This window comes from Bos indicus, chromosome 13 (assembly GCF_029378745.1).
Source record: "Bos indicus isolate NIAB-ARS_2022 breed Sahiwal x Tharparkar chromosome 13, NIAB-ARS_B.indTharparkar_mat_pri_1.0, whole genome shotgun sequence".
Classification (NCBI taxonomy): Eukaryota; Metazoa; Chordata; class Mammalia; order Artiodactyla; family Bovidae; genus Bos; species Bos indicus.
In genome coordinates, this window is record NC_091772.1 from 43,852,941 (window position 1) to 43,867,821 (window position 14,881).

The 14,881-nt window shown below is 43.7% G+C and overlaps 1 protein-coding gene across 2 annotated transcripts in view; it reads left to right on the plus strand.

Annotated features, from left to right (window-relative positions):
- Window positions 1-7,700: 7,700 nt before the first annotated feature.
- LOC109567750 (aldo-keto reductase family 1 member C4-like) overlaps window positions 7,701-14,881 on the plus strand; it is a 38,803-nt gene continuing 31,622 nt past the window's right edge. The window contains exon 1 of one of the 2 annotated variants that reach the window (XM_070801113.1): window positions 7,701-8,140. In XM_070801113.1, the coding sequence (XP_070657214.1) occupies window positions 8,138-8,140 (3 nt within the window). In that variant the 5' untranslated portion in view covers window positions 7,701-8,137. The remainder of the gene's footprint in view (window positions 8,141-14,881) is intronic. The other variant, XR_011570089.1, reaches the window with a different exon arrangement.

The window sequence follows — 14,881 nt, forward strand, 5'->3', positions numbered from 1 at the left end:
TAGGTTTGATCCCTGGTTGGGTAACTAGATTCCCCAAGCTGAGCTGTGCAACAAAAAAAAAGAAAAAAATACCACTATATAAAGTAAGTCTTGCTGCAAAAAATTTGAAGAGTAGCAGAAGAGTAGTGGCTCTTCTACATCTAAGGCCATCAAGAAAGAACTCACAGAGTCTAGCTGGCATGTGGTAGAAGAAATCTAGTTAAGACCCACACCCCTAGCAGGTGACACAGAAGAGAAGTACCAACAGGCTCAGAGATTGTCCTTAAAGATCGAGGGGTTTAAGACCCATGTTAGGAACCCCAGGTCTGAGGACTGGCCCTGGGAAGACGAGCCCCCTTGACTCATTTGAAACCTTATGGAGCTTTACCAGAGGGTTCAAGGAGCCAAGACTCTACTTTGCAAGAGTGTGTGCACACGTGACTGCTCTCAAGTCCATGGGGCAGCTGACTGGCACTGCTTGATGCTCTGACCAGCCTGCAGGACCACCTCGGTCCAGGCCATCCCCCTGCACAGGCTCCTCCTCCAGCCGCTCTTGCTTGGCACTGCTGCCTACTGAGGGGGAGATGGCCATCAGCCATCACAGGCACCAGGGAAAGTGGTGCCAACTCAGAAGTGTGTCTCCAGCCCCAGTCTTGTCCCCAACAGGTCACCCATCACCACTGAGCCCAGAAGAAGCCTCAGCTCACCACTGTCTCATCCTGCTTCCAGTCCTATCTCCCATGGAAATAGCAGCTACCAGTTCACCTTGGGGAGACGTGGCCTCCCATCCTGTTCACTGACCAAAGTCACTGGTCACCAGCAGACCACGCAGAGACACCCTGTGTGGCGAGTCCTACATAAAGGACATCCCTTTAGACTTTGGACTAAGTGAGTAAGTGTTAGTCACTCAGTTGTGCCCAACTCTTTGAGACCCCATGGACTGCAGCCCACCAGGCTCCTCTGTCCATGAGATTTTCCAGTCAATGATACTGGAGTGAGTTGCCATTTCCTTCTCCAGGGAATCTTCCCAACCCAGGGATCAAACCTGGGTCTCCTGCACTGAAGGCAGATTCTTTACCAACTGAACTACAAGGGAAACAGACTCTGGACTAGATGACTGCTTAACCTCATAGAGACAAACAGAAAAGACCAAACAGATTAGAAGAAACACACACACACATCCCAAGTGAAGGACCAAGATAAAACCTCATCATAAAAAAAAAAAAAAAACTAACCTATTGAGAGATAAATACTTTACCTGAAAAAAACTCAAAACAATAGTAATAAAGGTGCCCACTGAATATGTGTAATACAGAACTTCAATGAGGACTTCAAAGAACTAGAAAATATTAAAAAGACTTGATCAGAGCTGAAGAACATGGTAACAAATGCAATATACACCAGGAGGAATCAGCAACAGGTTAGGTGATACAGGAGAATGCATTAGCAACCTGGAAGACAGAAATAGTGGAAATCACTCAATAAGAACGGCAATAAAGAATAAAAATTTTTTCATGAGAATAACTTAAGGGAGCTCTAGGATAACATCAACTGCACTGGCATTTGCATTATAGAGGTCTTAGAGAAAAAAAGACAGATGCAGCAAACATATTTGATGAAATTATGGCAGAAAGATCTCCAAACCTGAGAAGGGTAAAAGATATCCAGGTGCAGGAAGAACAGAGGGTCCCAAGCAAGATGAAACCAAAGAGGCCCACACCAAGACACATCATAATTAAAATGACAAAAGTTAAAAGTAGAAAATTCTAAAGGCAGAATTCTGTAGTTGTAATATCCATTCCAGATGCTCTTCACCTTAAGCTCAGAGTTAAGTGGAACAGACATCAGTCTCCAGGCAGCCCCTACATAGGTTGGAACATTGCACATAAGGATTTCTGCGATCACTCTGGTTTGAGGGAGGCAGCAGAGAGCTGAACTGCCGCCCTTTACAGATCAAGACTCCACTGTACGAGTCAGAGGAGAGATGAGTGTGAATAAAAACACAAGGAAATCATAGAATAGAGACGCAGACTTAGAGAATGCACTTGTGGACACCATGGGGGAAGGAGATGGCAGGATGAATTGAGAGTAGCATTGACATATGTACACTACCACGTGTAAAGTAGCTGGTGGGAAGCTGCTGCTTAGCACAGGGAGCTCAGCTCGGTGCTCTATGATGACCTAGAGGGTGGGATAAGGGTGTGGGAGGAAAGTTCAAGTGGGAAGGGATATATGTATATTTACAACTGATTCACACAACATTGTAAAGCAATTATCCTCCAATTAAAAGAACTAAAAAATTTTTTAAAGAAACATGCAAGAAAATATCCTTCAATTTCTCTTAATTACATGTTCACTTTGTTTCTGAAGATCTTTGCTTGATTCTTTCCTTAAGTTCCTAAGAGATTTTTCACTTAGTTTTTATTTCTTTTCTTACCTTTCCATGGGAGAATTCAGCACTTTCCAGCTCACCATTTTGCTGACATCTCTGTATGTGTTAAATTTTAATTACCTTCAGATTCCACTGTATCACTCACTGTGCCATAATTTCCCTAACTCCTCCAAATTTATTATAATTTAACTTTTCCTTGACAGGTTTTTCTTTTATGGATAATGTTGAGAAAGATAATAAATTAAATAAAATATTTATCATTTTGGGGGAGTTACATTGTGATAGTTCTTTAAAAGTTATATACTGGGTGAAAGATATAACCACCCCCCACCCCCACCCTTGGTCTGTTTGCACACTGCAAAAACTAATAATTAACCCCCACTAAGATCCTTGCCAGAGTGTCTTTTTTTGTTGTTGTTACCTTTTTCAGGATTGCATTCTTGTCAGGACTGAATGCTCTTATTATTAAGCAATGAAGAAGAAACAAGATTTTTTTATCATGAAAAAAAAGGTAAAAAAAAGCAAATTTTCTTTCAATTTGAAGTTTTACTTTCTTATTAAGGGTTAACATTTCAAAAAATGTTCATTAATCATTCTTTTGAATTGTTATAAAAACAGAAACTGATTTACAGACTTAGAGAACTATCTTATGATTACCAGGTGGAAAGTGTGGTGAGGGGGAAGGGGTAGTCAGGGATTTTGGGATTGACATGTACACTCTGCTATATTTTAAAAGGATAACAAACAAGATCCTCCTGCATAGCACAGGCAACTCTGTTCAATGTTATGTGGCAGCCTGGATGGGAAGGGAGTTTGCAGGAGAATGGACACATGCCTATGTATGGCTGAGTCCCTCCACTGTTCACCTGAAGTTATCACATTGTTAATTGGCTATGCTCCATTATAAAATAAAAATTTAACTAAATAAAAGTTGTGTGTGTGTGTGTGTAGTATAGTGTGAGATAACTGTTTCAAATAATGTTTGGTCAAGAAGAGGCTTCATCATTGGAAAAATAAGAAAGTAACTGGTATGCTGAGCTTTCTAGTCTAACACATGGTTAATAATTGCTGGACATTGTCTTGTAATAATTTGCAGTAATGTAAGTGTATCTAGAATTTATATATCTACTCGTTAAACATGAGTTTAAATTTTGCAAGAAATTAATGATCTTTATTATTACATAATAATTTACTCTAGTAGAAGTACACGCTACCTGGCTTCAATTCTGTTCTGACTCAGTGGGCACTGCCTTAACATTGCTTCTCCTACAGCTTGTTTCCTAATAGTCTGTCATTGCAGTTGGAGTGTTACCTTCCTGTTATTGATGACCCAAGAAGGCAGAAGAAAAAGAAAGCAGCTCCTGTAGTTTGTGGAGCAACAGGTAATGGATGCAAATGCCAGTGTCTGGTACTTAATGACCATCACTTCTTTCCTGTATGCTCTCTTAGTTCAGTTCAGTTCAGTTCAGTCACTCAGTCAAGTCCAACTCTTTGCAACCCCAAGAATCTTAGCACACCAGACCTCCCTGTCCATCACCAACTCCCGGAGTTCACCAAAACTCATGTGCATAGAGTCGGTGATGCCATCCAGCCATCTTATCCTCGGTCATCTCCTTCTCCTTCTGCCTCCAATCCCTCCCAGCATCAGGGTCTTTTCCAGTGAGTCAACTCTTCACATGAGGTGGCCAAAGTACTGGAGTTTCAGCTTCAGCATCAGTCCTTCCAATGAACACACAGGGCTGATCTCCTTTAGGATGGACTGGTTGGATCTAATTGCAGTCCAAAGGACTCTCAAGACTCTTCTCCAACACCACAGTTCAAAAGCATCAATTCTTTGGCGCTCAGCTTTCTTCACAGTCCAACTCTCACATCCATACATGACCACTGGAAAAACCTTAGCCTTGACTAGACGGACCTTTGTTGGCAAAGTAATATCTCTGCTTTTCAATATACTATCTAGGTTGGTCATAACTTTCCTTCCAAGGAGTAAGCATCTTTTAATTTCATGGCTGCAATCACCATTTGCAGTGATTTTGGAGCCCCCCAAAATAAAGTCTGACACTGTTTCCACTGTTTCCCCATCTATTTCCCATGAAGTGATGAGACCAGATGCCATGATCTTAGTTTTCTGAATGTTGAGCTTTAAGCCAACTTGTTCACTCTCCTCTTTCACTTTGTGCACTTAAGAAGGTAACAGTAAGTGGATTGGGGTTGAGGATTCAAAAAAGAATAGACAGACTATGAATGGAAACCGACATGGGTTGTCAAGTCATTGAGTTTTGGTGACTCTGGAGGGCTCCCTTGGTTTTTCTAATCAGTCTAGAAACATTCCTTGTGACAAGGGAGAAAGCCTTCAGTCTTCACTCTGGATCATGGTCTGATATCATTCAGTCACCTACAGATTACTCTGGGATCTTCTCCAGTTTCCATCTCTTTCCTAGCTTGGCAGAAGAGGTAAAACTCGGCTGTCTAGAACACTGACTGTCAGCCTCTTTGTTTTGAGGGTGATTGTAATGGGAGTGGTTTCCCTAAATATTTCATCAGTTCAAGAAATATTTCCTCCTTTCAAGAAGACATGACCCGGAGAAACATGAGCTACAAGGTCCTGACGATGAGGTGATGGGAAAATGACAGGAGAGAACTGCTTTGCACCTATGGGGTATCTGCTTGTAGGGTAAGGGAGTTAGAGAAGGTGAAGTTCAGAAAAAGAATGAGACTGGCACTTTACTGGCACCTTTAATGAGGTGAGAAGGGGCAGCAGTCAGATTAGTGAGCTGCTGCACTACCCAAGAAAAGAGTAAGTATATATATGCATATATGTGGAAAGCTACTGTCTTAAGGAATTTGATTTAGGTCATACCTGAATGGTCTAGTGGTTTTCCCCACTTTCTTCAATTTAAGTCTGAATTTGGCAATAAGGAGTTCATGATCTGAGCCACAGTCAGCTCCCAGTCTTGTTTTTGCTGACTGTATAGAGCTTCTCCATCTTTGATGCAAAGAATATAATCAATCTGATTCTGGTGTTGACCATCTGGTGATGTCCATGTGTAGATTCTTCTTTTGTGTTGTTGGAAGAGAGTGTATGTTATGACCAGTGCGTTCTCTTGGCAAAATCATTCCCATGGAAAAGAAATGCAAAAAAGCAAAATGGTTGTCTGAGGAGGTCTTACAAATAGCTGTGAAAAGAAGAGAAATGAAAGCAAAGGAGAAAAGGAAAGATATAAGCATCTGAATGCAGAGTTCCAAAGAATAGCAAGGAGAGATAAGAAAGCCTTCCTCAGTGATCAGTGCAAAGAAATAGAGGAAAACAACAGAATGGGAAAGACTAGAGATCTCTTCAAGAAAATTAGAGATACCAAGGGAACATTTCATGCAAAGATGGGCTTGATAAAGGACAGAAATGGTAGGGACCTAACAGAAGCAGAAGATATTAAGAAGAGGTGGCAAGAATACCCAGAAGAACTGTACAAAAAAGATCTTCACGACCCAGATAATCACGATGGTGTGATCACTGACCTAGAGCCAGACATCCTGGAACGTGAAGTCAAGTGGGCCTTAGACAGCATCACTACAAACAAAGCTAGTGGAGGTGATGGAATTCCAGTTGAGCTCTTTCAAATCCTGAAAGAGATGCTGTGAAAGTGCTGCACTCAATATGCCAGCAAATCTGGAAAACTCATCAGTGGCCACAGGACTGGAAAAGGTCAGTTTTCATTCCAATCGCAAAGAAAGGCAATGCCAAAGAATGCTCAAACTACCGCACAATTGCACTCATCTCACATGCTAGTAAAGGAATGGTCAAAATTCTCCAAGCCAGGCTTTAGCAGTATGTGAACCGTGACCTTCCAGATGTTCAAGCTGGTTTTAGAAAAGGCAGAGGAACCAGAGATCAAATTGCCAACATTTGATGGATCATGGAAAAAGCAAGAGAGTTCCAGAAAAACATCTATTTCTGCTTTATTGACTATCCCAAAACCTTTGACTGTGTGGATCAAGATAAACTGTGGAAAATTCTGAAAGAGATAGGAATTCCAGACCACCTGACCTGTCTCTTGAGAAACCTATATGCAGGTCAGGAAGCAACAGTTAGAACTGGACATGGAACAACAGACTGGTTCTAAATAGGAAAAGGAGTACATCAAGGCTGTATATTGTCACCCTGTTTATTTAACTTATATGCAGAGTACATCATGAGAAACGCTGGGCTGGAAGAAGCACAAGCTGGAATCAAGATTGCTGGGAGAAATATCAATAAACTCAGATATGCAGGTGATACCACCCTTATGGCAGAAAGTGAAGAGGAACTAAAAAGCCTCTTGATGAAAGCGAAAGAGGAGAGTGAAAAAGTTGGCTTAAAGCTCAACATTCAGAAAACTAAGATCCTGGCATCTGGTCCCATCACTTCATGGGAAATAGATGGGGAAACAGTGGAAACAGTGTCAGACTTTATTTTTGGGAGCCCCAAAATCACTGCAAATGGTGATTGCAGCCATGAAATTAAAAGATGCTTACTCCTTGGAAGGAAAGTTATGACCAACCTAGATAGTATATTGAAAAGCAGAGATATTACTTTGCCAACAAAGGTCCGTCTAGTCAAGGCTAAGGTTTTTCCAGTGGTCATGTATGGATGTGAGAGTTGGACTGGAAGAAAGCTGAGTGCCAAAGAATTGATGCTTTTGAACTGTGGTATTGGTGAAGATTCTTGAGAGTCCTTTGGATTGCAATTAGATCCAACCAGTCCATCCTAAAGGAGATCAGCCCTGTGTGTTCATTGGAAGAACGGATGCTGAAGCTAAAACTTCAGTACTTTGGCCACCTCATGCGAAGAGTTGACTTATTGGAAAAGACCCTGATGCTGAGAGGGATTGGGGCCAGGAGGAGAAGGAGACGACAGAGGATGAGATGGCTGGATGGCATCACCGACTTGATGCACATGAGTTTGAGTGAACTCCGGGAGTTGGTGATGGACAGGGAGGTCTGGTGTGCTGCAGTTCATGGGTTCGCAAAGAGTCAGACATGACTGAGGGACTGGACTGAACTGAACTGATCTGTCTGTAAGGGGGCCTGTTCTTCTCCGAGGTTGTTCGGAGTTGTTATCTCTTAAATGGCTGGGCAAGGTATTCTGGAGATCTCCCAGAGGCTGGATGGGCTGGGAGCTGGGCAAAATCAACCTTAATGTCCATTTTTTTCCCTTCGGGTGAGAGAGTTCTTTGTTTTGCATAGAATGGTGGGGAGGACCTGGAGGGGAGTTTTAACTCCAGGCTGTTTTGAGCCATGTAATTTTCCTTCATTTCAGACCCTAAGGAATATATACAAAAAGAGAAAAAGAGGTGTGTGTTGCTAATGCTCAGGGCTTCTCGGTGCTGATGAATGAGGGTCAGGGGTTCATGGTCTGAGAGGAACGAAGTTTAATGCCTGTAGTGTTGATTTTCTATTCTAGCCGTCAGGGTCTCCAGCAAAAAAACAGTCTTGACTTGGTCTCGGGAAATGGCTCAGATTTGGTCTTGGAGAAATCCCTGGAAAAGATTAAACAAACAAGGTTCAAAGGTGAGTAGGAGGATGATAAAAATGAATGGTCCGAGAAGTCGTAAAACCCAAGGCATCCAGTTCCAATCTGTTAACCATAACTGCCAGGAGTTGCTTAATCTCTGGCAGATTCATGAGGCTCGATCTGGAAGGTTTTTTGTAGCTCCTTGGGCAATAAAGGACTGGTTGGCATAGAAACAACAGGATTCCTCTGGGAAAAGGCACAGACCTCCCTTCTCTATGGTGAGTAGATCTAATATCCTTCTATTTTGTAAAACTATGGACACCAAGGAATCAAGTTTATTTTGGATAGTTATTAGGCCTTGAGCTATTTCCTGGAGGCTGTCTGATAGGTCTTTAGATAGTGTCTGATAGTTTTGGATGGAGGTGGTTAAGCCAGCGGTTCCTGTTCCAATTCCAGCCGCTATTCCTATTCCTACTAAGAGGGGATTGAAATGAATGGCTTGTTTTATTCGCTTGTGGATGAGAGGAATAGGCAAGGGCTGATCACTGGGGGCTATTAAAATGTTTGGACTGGAGTATACCAGGGTGCAGGTCCCGGTCCAGTTAGTAGGTAGAGAGAGGTATGTAGATGTCCCACACAGGAAAAATAGGCCAGGTGTCATAAGACAATAGCTGAAGTCCATGGTGAAGAAGAGTCGGGGTTGGGGGGAGGGGGGGTTGATCATTCGTTCAAGGATGCTCATAGACCCAGCTAAGGTGGCCCCAACAATGGGAGAAGTGGAGGAATATGTTGAGGGAAACCACCCTGAAAAGGTTAAAGAGTGTCCTGTAGGACCAGAAACATTATATATAGCCTTTCCAGTGGCAAAAAGGTGGAGGTATGGTTGCACATGGAGTTAGGGTTTGTGTCCATGGGTTGGTTCTATGAACCCTTTCAGGAATTTCTGGATATACAAAAAGGAGCTGGTTGTAACAGTGCTACTCTTTGGGCAATAGGGCCTCCTATTGGACATTTTTCATTGAAGGAGGAAAGTTTGGTGAGTAAAGATTTAAGAGTATGTCTGAATTTTGGATTTTGTCACTAGTGTGAAGATGTTTAAGATATGAGACAAATAAAGGCTCTCCACGGTATGAGTGGTGTAGGGACATGTTACCTGTGGTCCAGTTGAGGATGGATGTGGGGAGGGATGAATCTCACAGAGGAATTACGGATAAACATATCCAGCACTCTTTAGCCAATTGTGGGTTAGAAGCATTGAGAAGCTGCTGCTGTTGCTAAGTCGCTTCAGTCGTGTCCGACTCTGTGTGACCCCATAGGTGGCAGCCCACCAGGCTCCCCCGTCCCTGGGATTCCCCAGGCAAGAACACTGGAGTGGGTTGCCATTTACTTCTCCAATGCATGGAAGTGAAAAGTGAAAGTGAAGTTGCTCAGTCATGTCTGACTCTTAGCGACCACATGGACTGCAGCCTACCAGGCTCCTCCGTCCATGGGATTTGCCAGGCAAGAGTACTGGAGTGGGGTGCCATTGCCTTTTCCAGCATTGAGAAGGGTATGGGTTAAATTAAGGGTCCGGAATATATAGCTGAGGTTAGGATTTTGAAGGAGTTCATGGGTCAGAGGAAGAAGGGAGGATAAAAAGATATTAAACAACATTTGGGGAAGTGAGTATAAGATAGATTACTATGGAGAAGAATTGGATTTTGAAGAGGTAAAAGTTATAAAACATTTCCTGTAGCCACAGGGTGGAGATGTAATCTTCAATGTGTTCAAACATGGATCCTTGAGGACTCGAGACCCAGATATCTGTCAGAAGTTGTTTCAGGAATAATTGAAGCCGTGAAACCGACAGGCCCATCCACCACCAGTTGAGGCCCGTGGAAGCTATGAGAACTTTAGAGTTGTAGGGCCTGTGTGAGAAACTTGATAAGTAAGTCTGGCAACCATTTTCATCATTGGGCTGGTTAATCTTTTTTAACCAGGTGATGTGTACCCAAGGGGTGATTTCTTTTAATTTTGTAGAGGTAGGGGTCAGCAAAATTACCTTGTAGGGTCCTTGCCATTTTGGGGTTAGATCTGAGTAAGACTGAACTGTCATATAGACTTTGTCTCCTGTTTGAAGGGATGGGTATGGAAGATTGGGTTGTGGTCGAGGGAGTAAGTTATCCACATGTTGCCAAAGGGCATCTCGTATATGGGCAAGTTAAGGAAAAGGAAGGTGGGAAGGCAGTTTGGGACTGTCCTGGGAGGGGGAAAGACCCAAAGGTATTATGGGCCTCCCATACATGGCCTCGAATGGACTAATATTTAAGAGTTTTTTTGGTAAGGCCCGGATCTTTAGAGGACTAAAGTGAGGAGTTTAGTCTAGTCTTGATGAAGATCGATCGTTAATTTGGTCAGAGTTTTTTTTTAGGACTCGGTTGGCTCTCTCAACCTTACCAGAAGACCAGGGATGATAAGGAATGTGAAATTTCCAAGGAACTTGAAGGGCTTGTGCAATATTTTGGGTGATTTGGGATGTGAACTTGGGCCTGTTGTCAGACTGGAGGGAAGAAGGCATTTCAAACCTGGGGAGGATTTCAATAAGAATAAGCTGAGCCATAGTAGGGGCTCATTTATTAGTAGACAGGAAAGTTTCAATCCATCAAGAAAATGTATATATGAAGACTAGGAGAAATTTAACCCTTTTTACAAGTGGCATGTGGGTGAAATCTACCTGCCAGTCTTGTGAGGGAAGATGTCCGCAATTTAGCGGGTGGGGAAAGGGGAAGGGCGAATGTTAGAATTAGGATTTGTCTGCTGACAAATGGTACAAGTTTGGGTCAGATTAATTAAATAAGTCACATCATCCTTAGTTAACTCAATAAAGTTCTGAAGGAAAGTCTTAAGTAGTTTTGCAGAGGGGTGGAAAGGGAATGCAAATATGAAAGTAATGTGCGGATGTTAGGCTCGTCAATATGGGGCATAGTAAAGACAGGACTAACAGAGGCAGCCTGCCGCTTTGTTTGGTGATCTGCTATATTGTTATAAAAGGAAATAGGACTATGTCACTGATGTCCCTGGCAATATATTACAGCAGCTTGTTTTGGGAGCTGAGACGCATGGAGGAGTTCAGAAATAAAAGGAGCATTGAGAATAGGTGTGCCCTTCTGAGTGAGGAAATGTAATGTGTTATAGACATATTGAAGTCAGGGTAAATGTTTATCTTTTGGTCTTTGGCTAGGATCAAATCTTGTGTAAGAGCTATCATTTCAGCCTGTTGTGAGGACGTGTGAGCTGGGAGTGTGGCTGACTTGATGAGGCGAGAAGGGGTAACTTTGTCGGGCTGTCCCTGGACTATAGCGTGAAGTGAAGTGAGTGAAGTCGCTCAGTTGTGTCCGACACTTTGTGACCCCATGGACTGTAGCCTACCAGGTTCCTCCATCCATGGGATTTTCCAGGCAAGAACACTGGAGTGGGTTGCCATTTCCTTCTCCAATGCATGAAAGTGAAAAGTGAAAGTGAAGTCGCTCAGTCGTGTCCAACTCTTAGCGACCCCATGGACTGCAGCCTACCAGGCTCCTCCGCCCATGGGATTTGCCAGGCAAGAGTACTGGAGTGGGGTGCCATTGCCTTCTCTGCTCCCGAATTATAGGCAGACGCTTTACCATCTGAGCCACCAGGGAAGCTCGGGCTATAGCATATCCAGCCCCAAAAGGGGCTTGTTTCTGGGCACTGCCATCTATGAACCAGGATGGGATTGTGGGGTCAGTAAGGGGCTGATCAGTTATATGTCCAAATGGATTAAGTGTTATATCTAAGGTCTGAACACAGTCATGAGATAGGTGTTCTGCTTCTGGATCTGGTGTAGGGAGTAAGCTAGCAGGATTAAGAGATTTAAAAGGCATAAAAGAAAGGAATGGGTCTAGGAGGTGTGTGTGGAGGATTTGTAGTCGAGCAGGGGGCAGAGAAAGGAAAGCCTGATGAGAGAATAAATCTTTGAAGGAATGAGGAGAGCATATATTTAGAGGAGACTTTCAGGTTAGTTTTTGGGCTTCAGGTATAAAGAGGGTAGTTGCAGCTAAGATCTGGAGACAAGGTGGCCATCTGAGCATGATGAGATCAAGTTGTTTAAATAAGTAAGCTAGAGGCCCCCATATGTCTCCCCTTTTTTGGCACAGAATCCCTAAGGCATGTCCTTGTAGAGAATGCACAAAAAGGAAAAAAAGGCTTGGTGTAATCAGGTAAGTAAAGAGAAGGGGCCTGTAGTAAATGTTTGATAAGAGTCTGAATTAGGGTGTGGAGAGAGGTGGGGGCCAATAGGGTTCATCTAAGTTTTCTCAAGTAGCTTGGTAGAGAGGTTTTGTGTGGAGGGCAAATATTGGGACACATATTTGGAAGAAGTTTAAGAGACCTAATAGAGGAAGAAGTTCTCTTGGTTTGGGGCCTGGGGGTCTATGTCAAGGCTTGAAGTCTCTGAGCTGGGATTATTTTGGATGTGGGCGTGAGAAGTAATCTCATGTAATGACAGTGCTGGAAGCAATTTGTGCTTTGGAGAGTGAGGCTCTGTAGCCCAGTTGCCTAGGGCATTTAATACCTTTGCAGTGTGGACTAGGCGGTTACGGCGAGAGGAACTACGTAACAATAAATTGTCTACATATTGGAGTAAGGCAGTAGAGCCTAGGTCTAAAGTTTGTAGGTCCTTTTGAAGGCCTCACCGAAAAAATGAGGGACATCTCTAAACCCTCGTGGTAAAACAGGCCAAGTTAATTGTTCAGATTGATATGTGTCTGGATCCATCCAGGTGAAGGCAAATAGGGGCTGTGAGGAGTGGTGTTGAAGCATAGTAAAGAAAGCATCTTTGAGGTCTAATACCGTGAAATAGAGTGTGTCAGGGGGAATATGTGAGAGCAGGGTGTAGGGGTTAGTGACCACGGAGTATATGAGTATAATGGCCTCTGATCTTGTGAAGATCTTGAACTAGACGTCAGGAGTGGGGTCCCTTTTTGACTGCCAGCATAGGAGTATTATGAGGAGGACAGATAGGCCATAAAAGGCCGGCTTTGAGCAGTCGGGAGATTATTGGTTTAAGTCTTTGTTGGGATTCTGTGGTCAGGGTATATTGAGTTTGGGTTATTACTTGAGAGGGATTTTTAAAGAAGACCTATATGGGAGAATGGTGTCGGGCTTCCGACAGGGCTTCAGTGTCCCAGACCTGAGGATCTATCGGGGGAAGGTCAGGGGGCAGGTTTTGGGAGTGAGGGCTGGCCAGGGGTTTGGGTGCCATTTGGATGCAAAGAATTGATATGGGATCTAAGAATGGGAGGTTTATAACAGTTTGTAGCTTAGCCAGAAGATCACGTCCCATCAATGCCATTGGGCATTGAAGAACTACTTTATAAGAATGTGTTAGTGTTGTTTTGTCAAAGGAACAAAGGAGAGGAGGGGTTATTTTGGGATAAAAAAGGATGCCTGAGACCCCCTTTGATGGCCACTTGTGAAGGTTGGAGAGGGCCCTTAAAGGAGGTTAAAAGTGAAAAGGCCTCTCCAGTGTCTATTAGGAATAAGACTTTGTGTCCGCCCACTGTGCCAGTTACCAGAAGCTCCGAATCCATCTGTATGGGGTGGACTTGGGGTCTGGAGCTTGGGCTCCATCACTGGAATAACTCAGGCACAATTGGATCATCTCTCACTTCATCTGAGTAACCATGGTCTGGGGTGCCAGGGCCTGCCTGAGTCTCTCTCCTGGCCCATTGTTGTTGGACCTGGGGTGGACCCTGAGATTGGTGGGTAGTGTCTGAGGACAATCTATTTTCCAGTGGCCCCATTGTTTATAGGTGGGGCAGGGTTTGGTGGGTGGCTGGGGATTTGGGCAAGACTTAGCCCAGTGTCTCGTTTGGTTATATCTAAAGTAGGGGCCTGGAGGGTTAGGTCCCATACGGGTGGGCCGAGGTTGATGGCCAAAGGGGTTGAATTTTTTTCTTGGATAGCTGCAGCAAATAAAGCATATTTGGCCTTTCTTTCCTTTTTCTTTTTTTGCTTCTTCCTCCCTCTTGTTGAAAACTTTAAAGGCTATTTCTAGGAGATCTCACTGAGGGATTTCAGGGCCTTCCTCTAACTGGCCTAGTTTTCGGCAAATATTGGGGGCTGACTGGCTTATGAACTGGACGTGTAAGTACAGAAGTCCGGCGGGGGTGGAAATATCTAGCTTAGTGTATTTGTGGACTGCCTCAGTAAGCCGTGAAAGAAAAAGGGCAAGATTTTGATCTTTTTCTTGAATCACTTCCCTAATTTTATCATAGTTAACATGAATGTGAGAGTTTTTTAGCATTCCTTCTAGTAAACAGGTGATCATATGATGCAGGTACTGGATGCTGGCATCGCCTGCTTTTTATATCCACCCTGGCTCAGTTAAAGGGACTGCATCATCACCCACCGGATTAGTCCTGTCTTGGTTATGGAGCTGATCAGCATGAGTCCAAGCTGCCTGCCATATGCATTTCTTTTCATCAGGGGTTAAAATGGCATTTAGGATGTAATAAAGATCATTCCAGGTTAAATGATATGCTTGTGTAAGGCAGAGGAATTCTTTTTTGTATCTAGTAGGATTTTCTGAAAAGGATCCCAATTTTTCCTCAGTTTGGCTCATATCAGAAATTGAGAAAGGCACATGAACCCGTGTAGGGCCCTCTGGTCCCGCTACCTCTCTGAGGAGAAGCATGTGTTTGCTTCGGGTCCTGGCCAACGGAGGGTGGATGGAAATCTCTTTTGGGGTTTCAGAGTCATCACTTCCTGTTTTGGAGGAGGAAGGGCTAGAGGATGGGGTCTCATCTCTGGAAGCTTTCTCTCTGGGCAGTAGGGAGGAGGCTCATCTGCCGGGTCAAAATCGGGGGCTTGTGGTTTAGGGGGCCTTTGTGGGGTTTTAGATTTGGATTCTCTTGTAATGGAGGAGGAGAGAGAGCAGAGGAGGATTTGATAGGTAGAACAGTCCTTGCAGAGAGAAGGATGGCTTCTAAGGTCCCAGAAGGCTTGAATATAGGGGA